At 37.4% G+C, this 15,238-nt stretch overlaps 1 protein-coding gene across 2 annotated transcripts in view; it reads left to right on the plus strand.

Annotated features, from left to right (window-relative positions):
- Window positions 1-15,238, plus strand: part of PSMD1 (proteasome 26S subunit, non-ATPase 1) — a 115,482-nt gene that overhangs the window by 73,056 nt on the left and 27,188 nt on the right. For both annotated transcript variants that reach the window (XM_009444437.5, NM_001246549.1), the window contains exon 17: window positions 8,465-8,579. In XM_009444437.5, coding sequence (XP_009442712.1) covers window positions 8,465-8,579 — 115 coding nt within the window. The remainder of the gene's footprint in view (window positions 1-8,464; window positions 8,580-15,238) is intronic.

Raw genomic sequence — 15,238 nt, forward strand, 5'->3', positions numbered from 1 at the left:
CGCCCACCAGCACGCCCAGCTAATTTTTATATTTTTAGTAGAGACGGGCTTCACTGTGTTGGCCAGGCTGGTCTCAAACTCCTGACCTCAGGTGAGCCACCACACCCAGCCAATGGCACTGTTGTTTCTTTTATTATTATTACAAGTTGTATGAACTAGCCAAAGAATAAAATAAAGGAGAACAAGAAAAGTTCCTCAGATTCCCACAACATGTAGCTCTGTCGTTGAGTACACATGCAGCTGGCAAATTTATAATTGTCTAAGTAAGTATACTTTTTTCTGTAAATATACTTTTAAATAACATATCAAAACATGTGAAAGAGCTAAGTTATAGGTAACACATTCTATGCTAATAAAATGGTCTACCACGTATTGATTTCTTTCCTCTCCACTGCCCTTCCCTAAAATAAAGTCCAGCGTTTTTCCTGTGACTTGACCATTTCTCAACATTTAGTTTTCTAAATACGTTGTTTTGTTTTGTTTTTTGAGACAAGGCATCACTCTGTTGCCCAGGCTGTAGTGCAGTGGTGTGATCTCAGTTCACTGCAGACTTGACTTCCTGGGCTCAAGTGATCCTCCCAAGTAGCTGAGACTACAGGCATGCACCTCCATCCCCGGCTAATTTTTGTATTTTTTGTAGAGATGGGGTTTCGCGGGAATGCCAAGGATGGTCTTGAATTCTAGGGTTCATGCAATCAGTCCTCCTGCCTCGACCTCCCAGAATGCTGGGATTACAGGCATGAGCTACTGTGCTTGGCCAGTTTTTCTAAATATGTTTATGGAGACATAGAAATAAGCTTTATTGCTGATTAAGGATTAGTCATTTAAATACTTTGTTATAAATGCTGATCCAAGGTATTATAACAAACTGGAGGAATTATTTCGTGATGTTATCTAGAAGGCAAATGTTTATACTGAAGAAAGATTTAGGGAGTGTCAGAATTATTGAAAATAACTGAAAGAAAGCCTAGTGGATTGTTACTAATGATTTAATGTATTTTCTTTTAACCTGTAGGTTCTCTCTTCATCTCTTGCCTTGCCCTCTTTTTCTTTCTTTTCTTCCTCCTTGCAGTTCTTCAACAACTGTTGAAGAAACCAGTTGTTATCTCTGTTTTGTTTCCCATGGTATGAATTTTGCTGAGTGCATCTTTACATGTAGTTTAATGTGTTGTTTGGTCCTTCACATTTCCTGTAAATTGACAGTTGAATCTAGAAGCTTGATCACATTCAGATTTTTTTTAGGGTGGTGGGGCTGGCGGTACACACAGTTATTTCCATTTTCATGATGTTAGCAGTCGTTGATAATCATGCTGCCATCTATTCATTATATGTTACAAAATGGTGATACAATTTTATCATTTATTAACTGTTCCTTTAAAAGTTTATATCATATATCTCTGTGTGTATATATAAAGATTAATGTGCAGGAGTTTTGCTTTCAGTGAATGTTTGCATTCCAATCATTGCTTAGAAAGTTTTTTTGCCCTTTTAGAGTTGCCTGCTGAAACATTGAAATAAACATATAAGAATATTATGGTTTTACTGTACTCTTGAAAAGATTGAATGTCTAAACTAATTTAAAGAATTTGTCATTCCTTGTCTTAACACTTGTTTTTTCTAAAGAATGTGTCAGAGTTGGAACTGTTGTTAGATTGAGACACTGTCAGGTTTTTTATATGCTTTTGAGTTTATAGCCTTCACAGCCTATTTCAGTCTTCATTGCAATCAACTAGGTAAAGTTCTGCATTAGGCTTCTGGTATTTATGTTCTCAGGCAAAATTTTTTCTAAACCTCATGGAATTGTTAGTGCCTTTTGGGAAGCAAAACTTAAGTCTAACTTCTATCCCCTTTCAGAAAACTTTTCTACTAAAGAAAAGAACTTGAGTTTTGTGGTTTGTTTAAGAATAGTATATATGTTATATTTTATTTACTCTTTTATAACAAGTAAAAATGACAAAATAAATGAAATGTTGACAGATTTTAGGATAAGCTCTTTCCTGTGAGTCAGTTTTCCCTGGAATATCCTGCCCTTGCAGCCAAGGGGCAACTTGATAAGTATTCTGCATGCCATTAGTTCCCTAACAAGTTGATGACGAAATTCTGGAGGTCTGAACCCTAAATATAACCAGCTTTCTAGGTTTAATATTCACCTTGTTTTATATTTTGATAAACCTTTGGACATCAAATATTAGTAGCCAAATTTCTGGTTCTGATCCAAAGCCAATTTCTGGTTATGCATCTAGATTTCAGTGATGGTAGTATAGTATTTTCCTCTACCACTCCACCAACTCTCCCCAGCATACATAAGGAGGAGCAGGTATTGTTTTATGGATAAGGCAATTAAGGCTCAGAGAAATTTAGTGATTGTCACCCTGCTAATAAATGGCAGCACTAGAATTGGAATCAAGGTCTTTCTGATTCTAAGCCTCTGTTCTCTCTACCACAACAAATGGAAGAGAGGTCAAGAAAAGAGATCCTTTAAGGAATCACTGTGTTATTTCCAGTGAGAGGTGATAGGAACTGAAACAAGGCAATTGGAAACAGAAATAAGATTTAACGGGTTCTCTTGACTTGGCGGCAGATTATATGTGGAGAGTGAGGGAACAGAATGATTAAAGATACGAGTTTCCTAGGTATGTCAATGAATTGTCATGGTGGGAAGAGAAGCAACTTGGAGAGGGATGCCCTTTTTTATTCCTTTCTTTGTGGGTTTTTAAATGTTGATTGAGGTTTGTGGTATACTTGGTTAAAGATTTCCAGTAGGCACTTAGAATTTCAGATTACTACTCAGATTATTTGGAATCTGTTGTTAGAGAGTACAAGGGAATTAAATAGAGACAGATACATTCTTTTTTTGAGACAGTGTCTCACTCTGTCGCCGAGCCTCCTGAGTAGCTGAGACCACAGATGCGCACCACCACACCTGGCTAATTTTTGTAGTTTTTGTAGAGACGGGGTTTCACCATGTTAGCCAGGCTAGTCACGAAATCCTGGACTCAAGCAACGGGGGCAGATATATTCTTAATTGCTGTGTATTGAGTTAATCCTCTAACACTGGCACTTACCTAATGAGAATTATAAATTCATAATTCTACTAAGGGACTATCCTGAGGCTTAAAGCCTCAAAAATTCTGTCTGAATTCTTACCTAGCATTATAGGCACATAGCCACAAAGGTGGTTTTCCCAGGGCACAGTTTGTCCATTGCACTTTGGATGAGCTGACCCCCTTGATGTGTCTAAATGTGGAAAATTTGATTGCATAATTTATGGTATTGGGGGATGGGGGACTGCTTTCAGGTAGTTCCCTGGGGCTGACCCAGGGGGGAAGAATTCCCTTTGTGATAGCCCCATTTAGAATAGTGTTTCTGCCTATCTATGTATATTGCTGTTTTTCCTCCTTTAGTAAAGATGGATTAGAGAGGGAAAAGAAAGACACCATATTCTTGAAAGCATCTTGATTTATTAGTGATTTAATGTTGAGGTTGCACAAAATATTCATAAAGAAATAGTATTTAAAAGCCAGTGTGTTGAAAGAAAGGAATTCATATGTGCAGTTTATGGTCCAATGATATGGCAGTGACTTATGCATATGCCCTTGCACAATTCCTGCTCTGTGGAAGGCTTGTACAAATAGTAACATTGGCAAGATGACTGTTAGTTACAAACCAAGAAATTTTATTGAAACAACAAATTAGAATGTAGTTAGCTTATTTTGGTGTGCGTTTCATTTTTTAAAGCAGAAAATTACAACTTTTTTTCATTAAAAATTGAATTACGTACTTAGGATTAAAGCAAAGTTTTTACTTACTGCTGCCTATTATATTATACCTTATGATGAACCAGAAGTATAGTAATACTAAAGAGCAACAAAGTTGTTTTTCATTTTCTTTACATGATAATTGTATAAACTAGGTTTTAAAGCCTTGGGATACATTCCCTCATGTTACATTTAAAGATTCGACTCCCAAAATTCTGTGTTATCTGTGTGTTTAGAGGGGCAGGAGGAAGGAGACTCTGATCCAAAAAAGATTTAGAACCGCTGTATCAGACAATTGCCAGATAGTCACATAACTAAGTCCTGAGCGAGCCTAAACCAAGACCCAGTTTTTCCAAATGTTTGTTATTGTCTAAACCTACTGTGTCGTGTATAATAATCACTCAATAAATATGACTGACTAGACCCAGCCACCAGGTCTTAAGAAAGAGAGGGTTCTTCAGAAAGCTCTGATTCCTGCCATGCACCCAAGTGGTTATTATGCTAGTAGTCCTGATTTTTTATTTCTAGTGTTATCTTCATTATTCCTCTACACAAAATCAATGTGGTTTTTCTACCTACTTTTCCTCAAGCTTGTTTCTCACATTCCAGTGTTCATTCCTTTCCAACAACATTTATCCCTCTGCTATCAGAATTGTGCCCATTCAAGACTCAATTAGCCTTAGAAAGAAATACTCACAGGTATGTCAGTTTTCCCTGGTTTTGATTATCTAGCTGAATTATAAATTTAAGGGAGAAAGCAAAAGTGGAACAGGAAAGAGCTTGGTGTATTTCCTAGTGCTTAACCATTAGGCCTTGAACTTAGTAGAAAATACTTGCTAAGTCTCTAAATGTAAATTTAGTTTAACTCTCTTTGTCTCTTATTAAGTAATAAAAATTATTTTACCTATAGTACCTGGCACTGTGCTAACAAATTATGGGAGACAGAAAATATAGTCTCAGCCCTTGTGCAGTCTAGAGTGGTTTTATTGGTAATTAATTAGGTGGCAAAACACTTGAGTGAGTTTGTTAGACGATTTGGGTATCAAATTATGGAAAGAGCTTTAAGTTCTTAGCCTTATAGGAGTGAAAATAGAAGTTAAATGGTAGTTTCAACTACAAGTTTTAGAATAACTTTTCAATAGCCTCTTTGGTGTAATATCATTTTAAATTTTATTTTTATTTCATTGGAATGTTACTCATTGAAGAAAAGTTGTCCTATAATAATAGGCATTGATTTAAACCTATAATAATTGGTTCATTTTTAAATGCTGTAGAATTGTAAAGTTGGAACAGACTTACAGAACTTCTAGTCCCATTCTTCCTCTTTTCAGATGAGGAAAGGACCCTGGAATGTTTGGTTGATTGAACATTGTCTAAATTGGCCCAACTGTTTAGAGACAAAACAGGAACTAGAACATGAGTTTTAGACTTCATGGTTCCCTCTTATATAACTTACTGTTATTTTTCTCAGTACATAATAACTGATAGCATATATGTTATTACTATATTTTCAGTTACTTGCTCATCTGGTTTTTGTTATTCCTGGAAAACAGTCAAGAAAATCTATCTCTAATTATAAAGGAGAAAACCCAAGTGATTTGTCTAATGTCACATAACTAACAAATTTAGCAAAACTAGAACTAGGACCTAGATCTTTAGTTTTCTAATATATTGCTTTTTTCACACCACCATACTGTTTCTCCCATACTGTTTCTAATAATACTAGTGACAATTAGTATTATTTCCAAATTATTCATACAAGGAAGTTTAGGCAAACTGAGAACATTCTCAAGAAAGAGTGATGGACTCTATTGTAGGGAAAAATAATCTAACCTTTCCTTATTGCAAAATTTCATTTTAACAGTGACAGTTTTCATAAACTTCGTTCTACTCCTTTGAAATTTGAATTCACCACTCTCTGGAGTTTGAGGCTAGAGGACAGTTCCAACATAGAATTATAGATTTGAGTTGGTTTGTGGTAATTGTTCTCATTCATAACAGGATAGTCATTTTTTAAAATGCCTTTTTAATAAATAAATGTTTTAATTAAATGTCTGAAAACCCTAAAATGTCAATTAATTAAATGCAAGTCAACTTCTATACAGTTACATATAAATTATATTCAGTGTATGATTTCGGTTCACTTTAGTATTTTTTAAAGAAAGTAGGGCAGGACCTCCAAACTCAGTGCCTGGGCCCTAGGAACTATGAAGGTCTTGAAACAGCCTTTCTGGAGAAGTTGGAAATTCGGGTTTTAATGTGAAATATTCCCATCTTAAATGTTGACAACTTATTTTGAATTTTTTTAAAGTATGTAGGCCAAATAAAATCTGCTACGGGCCAGATTGGGCCCTTGGGCCAATAGTTTATGAATTTTATTTTATTGGTTTGAATTACTGAAATAGTTTTCTTGCTGGTTTTTCCACCTTCATGCTTTTAACCTGTCTTGTTCACAGGTATCTCCTTAGTCTTTCTAAATCATCATTCCATTTATCTGCAAAATAAAATGCAAATTGCTAAACCTGACATTCAAGACACTGTATCATTTTGCTCTTAATTGTCTTTCCACTTTTAATTACATGTGCTACAAAAACACTGACTGTGTTCAAATTAGACAAGCCAGGTGAATTCCAATCTCTAGACCTTTGCTGACTTACTTTCCTTACCCTGATGCCTATATTCCTCTTCATCATTTGTCCAATTCTTCCAATACTTTCAAAGTCACTTTATGTCTGCATTCTCTGTGAATTCGTCTCCTGACCACTGTTACCTCTTTCTGTGATATTTTTTTCTCCTTAGCATTCATATCTTAGGTAGTTTATGCCGCTTTGCCACTTTTATATATAATATATATTATATTTACATATAATATATATAATATATATCATATTATATAATTATAATATATAAATAATATATAGTGTTATATATTTATATACCATATATTATTATATAATATATAAATATATATTTATATACCATATATTATTATATAATATATAAATATATATTTTTGTGTATAATATATTATATATAATATATTTATATTTATATATTATATTTTTTATATATATATATTTTGTTGTTGTTGTTGTTCCTTGAGATGGAGTCTCACTGTCTCACCCAGGCTGGAGTACAGTGGTGCAATCTTGTCTCACTGCAACCTCTGCCTCCCGGGTTCAAGGGTTTCTCCTGCTTCAGCCTCCCGAGTAGCTGGGATTGCAGTTGCCCACCACCATGCCTGGCTAATTTTTGTATTTTTAGTAGAGAGGAGGTTTCACCATGTTGGCCATCTGGTCTCAAACTCCTGACCTCAAGTGATCTGCCCACCTCAGCCTCCCAAAGTGCTGGGATTACAGGCATGAGCCACTGTGCCCGCCGTTAATACACATTCTTATGTGTGTTGGTTTTGTCTCAGTAAATGTTTGGCGATGGTGAAAAATCTAGAGCTGTATATGCAGCTTCAAAGTTTAGGAAAGAGCCTAGTTTCTTTTTTTTCTTTCTTTTTTTTGTAATTTCAACTTTTATCTTAGATTCTGGGGGTACATGTGCAGGTTTGTTATGTGGGTATATAGTGTGATGCTAAAGTTTGTGGGACAGTAGATCCCGTCACCCAAGTATTATGCATAGTACCCAATGGTTTTTCAACCCAGCACCCTTCCCTCCTCCCTCCAGTTCCCAGTGTTTGTTGTTGCCTTCTTTATGTCCATGAATACCCAGTGTTTAGCTCTCACTTATAAGTGAGAACATGCAGTATTTATTTGGTTTTCTGTTCCTGCCTTAATTCACTTAGGATAATGGCCTCCATCTGCATCCATGTTGCTGCAAAAAACATGATTTCATTCTTCATGGCTGCAAAAAAATCTTTTTATTGAAGTTTAATATACATTCAAAACCATGCACAAAATCATTAGCCCACAGCTTGGTGAATTTTCACAACTGCATACACCTGTGTAACCAGTACCCAATTCAAGATCATAACATTACCAGCCTTCCAGAAGCTCTTCTTACATTCTCTTCTAGTTATTACCCTAGTCCTGCTGCTCTTCAAGGATAGCCACTGTGCCAGCCAGGATCATCTTTTAAAAGATGGGGTCAGGTATACCATTAGTCAAGTTTGTCCTATTTTTTATCTTGTTGCAAATATGGAGAGAATGAAAAATAATTTCTCTTCTTACCAACACAAAAATAATTGCTAAAGCAAAAATGCGGAAGTCAGAATTTCTTCATTATCAAGGCTTCTTTATCAGTTTATTATTCAACTAAAGTGATACTGGGGGATTTAAATCTTTCATGTAACTCAGGAAATGTCCAGGAATTACTATAAATGACTTTTGTCTTCTGGAACAAAATGCAAAGTAACCAAGAAATAGGAAAATAGATGTAGAGCAGTGTGCTACCCACCACATGGCTGTTCCTGCCATGGAGGAGGTACCAGAGAATAACTGGAATCCAGACCTATGGCTGAGGACTCACTTATACTGAGAAAGGAGTCCCCTTTCTGTACATATATTCTCTGAATATTGAAGATCAGATTTCTTCTATCAATAATTAGAACTCTATGAAAGATTTTTAATTCTGCAATTTATGTTTTAAATGCTCATTGTTTCCTATAACTTTTTCAAAAACAACTTGGTTAAAACCCTTCTGTCTTAACTTAAAATACATTACCTATAACAGTGGCTTCGCTTTCTGTTTCTTATCAGAACACCTGAACAGTGCCCAAGTGTTGTCTCTTTGTTGTCAGAGAGTTACAACCCTCATGTGCGCTACGGAGCTGCAATGGCCTTGGGGATATGCTGTGCTGGTACAGGAAACAAGGTAAAGCCCACAGCCAATGGGGTCAGTTCTTTCTTGGCGCCAGACTGTTTTCCCTCGCCGCAGAATTTATGTAACAGCTGTAAAAATACAAGTGCAGTGTGATCTGTAAGACTAAACTTGCCATACAAAGTTTCCCAGTACTCCCTCATTCTGCAATGCTGGATTGCCCAAAGCTGCTTAAGAATAAATCGTCACATTACATGGATAGCTGTAACTGAAACAGTACTTTTGAATTTCTTTTTGAAATCATTGATTTCTGGGTTTTTTGTTTTTGTTTTTGTTTTTGTTTGTTTATTTGTTTTGAAACGGAATTTCACTCTTTCATCCAGGCTGGAGTGCAGTGGTGCAGTCTCACCATGTTGGCCAGGCTGGTCTCGAACTCCTGACCTCAGGTGATCCACCCGCCTTGGCCTCCCACAGTGCTGGGATTACAGGCATGAGCCACCGCACCAGGCTTTTTTTCTTTCTTTCTTTTTTTTTTTTTTTTTTCCTTCTTTTGAGTCTTGCTCTGTTGCTTGGGCTGAAGTGCAGTGGCAGGAACACTGCCCACTGCCAACACACTCAGCTAATTTTTTTATTTTTTGTGGAGAAGGGGTCTCACTATGTTGCCTAGGCTGGTCTCACACTCCTGGGATCAAGTGATCCTCCTGCCTCAGCCTCCCACAGTGCTGAGATTACAGGCATGAGCCACTGTGCCTGGCCCATTGATTTCTTAAAAAAAAAAAAAAAAAAAAAGAAGAAGAAGAAGAAAATAAAATAGTTTTTGTTGTTGTTAAATAACTACTCAGGTTATTTTATATGATTATGTTACATGTTTAATTTGTATAATTAGTATTCTGGAAAACAAGGTTCTCATCCGAAGCCACCAAAATCGGCTGATTTGATAACATTTCTGTTTTAAGCAAATCACCGATGTGCTATTTACCTGTTTTCTCATATCTAACCTTAATAGGTAACCTGGTATTTGTTAAGCCCTCAAAAGTTATAAAAAAAAGAGTTGAATGGGGTAAGGTGATGATTTGAAAACATAATTCATCATGAGATTCATAAAGAAATGTGCTATTGCATAAATAACAAGTATTCATAATTCACAGCAGTGACATAATCATGACACTTTGCCTCTCATAGCACATATGCACAAACCTTGGCCACCTCCCAGAAGTGAACCTTTTAACAAAGTGTGTATGTATAAGACTGAGAGCAAGGCTTTGCTCCCAGTGCCTTTGCATCAGAGAGAAAGGAGTCACTTTTTTTATCATCTGTTGTCCAAACTCAAAACAAAACATAGTTGTAAGTTTATGGACTGATTCCAGGAATCTAAAAATTTTAGATTCCTTGAATTTTTTTCCAATAAAGAATATTGGTATTGTGGGCCAGGCGCTGTGGCTCACACCTGTAATCCCAGCACTTTGGGAGGCTGAGGTGGGCAGATCACGAGGTCAGGAGTTTGAGATCAGCCTGACCATCATGGTGTGAAACCCCATCTCTACTAAAAATACAAAAATTAGACAGGCATGGTGGCACACGCCTGTAACCCCAGCCACTCAGGAGGCTGAGGCAGGAGAATTGCTTGAACCCAGGAGGCAGAAGTTGCAGTGAGCCAAAATCCCGCTATTGCACTTCACCCTGGGTGACAGAGCAAGACTCCGTCTCAAAAAAAAAAAAAAAAAAAAAAGAGTATTGGTATTGTGTACAAATAAGTTTTTCTAGTCACATGAAAGATTATTGAGGCTGGGAATAAAAATAGCTATTTTTGGCCAGGTGCAGTGGCTCACACCTGTAATCACAGCACTTTGGGAGGCCCAGGCGGTTGGATAACCTGAGGTCAGGAGTTCAAGACCAGCCTGGGCAACATGGCAAAACCCCAACTCTACTAAAAATACAAAAATTAGCCAGGCGTGGTGGCACACACCTGTAATGCCAGCTACTCGAGCAGCTGAGGCAGGAGAGTTGCTTGAACTCAGGAGGTGGAGGTTCCAGTAAGCCAAGATCATGCCCTTGCACTTTAGCCTGGGGGACAAGGGTGAAACTCCGTCTCAAAAAAAAGGCCAGGGGTGGTGGCTTACACCTGTAATCCCAGCACTTTGGGCGACCGAGGCGGGTGGATCATCTGAGATCAGGAGTTTGAGACCAGCCTGGGTAACTTGGTGAAACCCCTTCTCTACTAAAAATACAAAAATTAACCTGCTGGGCACGGTGGCTCACACCTGTAAATCCAGCACTTCGGGATGCCGAGGCAGGCGGATCACCTGAAGTCAGGAGTTCAAGACCAGCCTGCCTAACATGGCAAGACCCTGTCTCTACTAAAAATACAAAAAATTAGTGTGGTGGCAGGTGCCTGTAATCCCAGATACTCGGGAGGCTGAGGCAGAATTGCTTGAACCCAGGAGGCAGAGGTTGCAGTGAGTGGAGATGGTCCACTGCACTCCAGCCTGGGCGACAAGAGTGGGACTCTGTCTCAAAAGAAAAAAAAAAAAAAGCTATTTTTCACTACACATGGCAACAATTGTGTAAAAATTTGTAAAGAGACATCCCTCCTTTCCAGTATTTCATCCTATTCTGTCTGCTTACCCTGCTTTACTTTTTTTTTTTTTGAGACAGTGTCTCACTCTTGTCACTGTCACCCAGGCTGGAGTACAATGGGGCTATTATAGCTCACTGCAGCCTCAATCTCCCAGTCTTAAGCAAGCCTCCCAATTAGCTGGGACTGCAAACGCATACCACCATGCCAGGCTAATTTTTTTTTTTTTTTTAATAGAGACTAGGTCTTGCTGTGTTGCCTGGGCTTTATTTTTCTTCACAGCACTTACCACCACCTGATATATTTTACACTTATTTATTGTTTGTCTTTGCCGAAATGTAAGATCACTGAGAATATAATGTTCACTGCTGGAACCTAAAATTAAAGCTTTGTTTGTTGCATGAATCATTAAAGGATGTGATGGTGACCAAGTTGGACATCATCTCTGTCATTACAGAGTTTTGTTTTTTATTTTTGTATTTATTTATTTATTTATTTATTTATTTTGAGATGGAGTCTTACTCTGTCACCCAGGCTGGACTGCAGTGGTGCAATCTCGGCTCACTGCAACCTCCGCCTCCTGGGTTCAAACGATTCTCCTGCCTCAGCTTCCTGAGTAGCTGGGATTACAGGCATGTGCCACCACACCCAGCTAATTTTTGTATTTTTAGTAGAGGCGGGGTTTCACCATGTTGGCCAGGCTGGTCTCGAACTCCTGACCTCAGGTTGTCCACCCGCCTCAGCTTCCCAAAGTGCTGGGATTATAGGCATGAGCCACTGTGCCCAGCCAGTTTTTTTATTTTTAATTAATTTATTTATGTTTTAATTTATTTGGGGGGAGAATTTCTTACATGAGAATGTATCTTCAGTTTTACTAGAGATGTCATTGGGTATATCGAATGTAGTTATAGAAATTGGCCTTATTTTTTTTCTACAACACATCTGTTCTGTAAACAAAGGAAGAATATAGTTGTATGTTTTACTAAGTATTTCCCCCCTCGAGTCTTAAGTTGACATTTATGTCAGGCCTCATAAGTTAAATGTAAATTAGATTCTTTTTTCTTTTCAGATTATTCTGAACTTAATATGATATCTAGGAGCAAATGTTCTTTGAAACACAGCATCTGACAAGTTAATTCAATGAAAAATTTTTTTATTAATCATACTAAATAAGCCTTTATTTCTAGATAATTTATGTGATCTAGGTATCAGTACCTATCTAACTGGTTTGGGACTTTTTTTTATTATTTCTTAAAAACCTGAAACATCTGTTTATTCTAAAATATACCATTGGGGTTGTATTATGTACCTCAAAGGCCGAGTTACTGTCTTTCACCTTCTAAAATGGAAATTTGGTTATATTTTTATCATGACTACTTCATAAAGAATATTGACAATATGTTTGAAAAACGTACTCCCTGTGCACAGTGTCATTACATTTTTCAGTAATGTAGGGAGAAAGGATACCCATATCTGCTGTGTGTATTATCTGTTAATAGCTCTAATTTTAATATATATATGTTAAGTTTACATGTAGAGGAATCCAAAGTCACTTTCCAACAAAAGATTCAGTTCATTCTTTTCCTTGGTCTTGGAATGAAGGATACTTGAGAAACATCCTACCAAATTAAGAAATATCTGATAATCTTACAAGCCTATTACTCTTTTCGTCCCAGATTTATACCTACCTAAGGACCTTGTAAGGGATGTTGTGGGGTTTTTTGTTTGTTTTTCTTGTTGTTTTGTATTTTTTTTTAACTCTGATCTCAATGACAGATTAAAGGAACGTTGTGGGTTTGGTTTGGTTTGGTTTGGTTTGGTTTGGTTTGGTTTAAGACAGAGTCTTGCTCTGTTGCCCAGGCTAGAGTGCAGTGGCGCTATCTCGGCTCACTGGAACCTCCACCTCCTGGGTTCAAGTGATTCTCCTGCCTCAGCCTCCCCAGTAGCTGGGATTACAGGTGCCCACCACCACGCCCAGCTAATTTTTGTATCTTTAGTAGAGACGGGGTTTCACCATGTTGGTCAGGCTGATCTCGGACTCCTGACCTCGTGATCCACCCGCCTCGGCCTCCCAAAGTGCTGGGATTATAGGCGTGAGCCACCGTGCCCGGCCAGGGACATTGTGTTTTAAAGTGGCTCTTCCCAAAAGTCCTGCAGAGTATGAATAGAAGTTATATGGGGCAAAAGAGTTTTTGATCAAATACATTGGACAAATGCTGGTATAAACAACAGTTGAGTGGTTTATAATAAGGCATCCTAGAACTTTTGTTATGATATGTATATTCCTAGAACCTTTGATACAGTGTATACATATATTTTGTATCTGCAAGAGGAGATGATATATGTACAGTATGCCTGAACTCCCAAACTTATTTATTAAAGGACTTCTTTTTTCATAGAACTGATATTCTGAAGACTAGGATATTGGGGAAATACTGATAAATATTTTGGAAAATTTCATCACTTGTGGTCTTAGGAAGTGCAACCATGAAATCAATTCTAGTCTATGATTTCATTTGTTTTGCTATTCTACTAGCTAGTAAAATATTTTGTTTTGAAAATTTTGGGTTTTTTGTTAATTTTTTTGTCTTGATTTAATTTTTAAAATTAGGTCTTATAAAATCATCTGAGATGTTACCTTACTCTAATATTTGTTTATTACTATTTTTCTTTTTTCTTTTTTATATTAGAGACAGGGTCAACTATGTTGCACAGGCTAGTCTTGAACTCTTGGGATCAAGTAGTCCTCCCACCTTGCCTCTCAGAGTGTTGGGATTACAGGCGTGAGCCATCGCACCCAACCTTACACTAATATTTGAAAGAGGTTTGTTTCCTTTTTTTTTTTTTTTTTTTTTTTTTTTTGGAGACAGAGTTTCACTCTTGTTGCCCAGGCCGGAGTGCAATGGCACTATCCTGGCTCACTGCAACCTCTGCCTGCTGGGTTCAAGCGATTCTCCAGCCTCAGCCTCCCGAGTAGCTAGGACTTCAGGCGCCCGCCACCACGCCCAGCTAATTTTTTTTTTTTTTTTGTATTTTTGGTAGAGACAGGGTTTCACCATGTTGGCCATGCTGGTCACGATCTCCTGACCTCAGATGATCCACCCTCCTTGGCCTCCCAAAGTGCTGGGATTACAGGCATCCGCCACCACGCCCAGCTAATTTTTGTATTTTTAGTAGAGAAGGGGTTTTACCATGTTGGCCAGGCTGGTCTCAAACTCCTGGCCTCAATTAATCTACCCACTTTGGCCTCACAAAGTTCTGGGATTACAGGCACAAGCCACCACGCCCACCCAGCCTGACAGAGGTTGAATTATACAAATTTTGGATTCAGACTGGCCTGGGTTTGCTATCAGTACTTACTCGACTTTGGGCAAGTTATTTAACCTTTCTATCTCTCAGTTTCTTTGTTTATAAAGATTGTTTTGTGCTGGATTTTGTTTGTTTTAGGAGTAAGAGGGTTATATAGCATAATACATAAAATACCTAGTACTGTGTCTGAAAAGTAATAGGTGTTTATCAAATGTTAATCCCATTTTCTCTTAATTTTTTATGACCTCTTACCTCAAGACGAGAGCACTCAGGTTCTTAAGCTTCCTTTTCACTTACCCTCAGTTATATTGAAATTTAAGTAAAGCATAACCAGTTCTAAACTATTCCATTCACGTAGTTGTTAATTAACTTCTTACTACACTGTTGGATGAAATTATTGACTTAGAGTGACAGTAGATATAGTTGTGCATCATTTAAGAACAGGGATGTGTTCTGAGAAATGGCAGTTCCGTGAATGTACAAACATCATAGAGTATACTTACACAAACATAGATAGTTATGGACTGTTGCTTCCAGAATACATACCTGTACGTCATGTTACTGTACTGAATAGGCAGTTATGGTAAAAAATACAGTATAAAAGATAAAAAATCATACAACTATATAGGGCACTTAACCCTGAATGGAACTTGTAGGACTGGAACTTGCTCTGGGTGAGTCAGTGAGTGAGTGTTGAGTGAATGTGAGGGCGTAGGACACTATTGTCACTATAATAGACTTTATAAACACTGTACACTTTGGCTGCTAAATGTATACATTTTTTTCTTCAATAATTGATCTTAGCTTATCTTTTTTTATAAATTTTTAA

This window comes from Pan troglodytes, chromosome 13, assembly GCF_028858775.2.
Source record: "Pan troglodytes isolate AG18354 chromosome 13, NHGRI_mPanTro3-v2.0_pri, whole genome shotgun sequence".
Classification (NCBI taxonomy): domain Eukaryota; kingdom Metazoa; phylum Chordata; class Mammalia; order Primates; family Hominidae; genus Pan; species Pan troglodytes.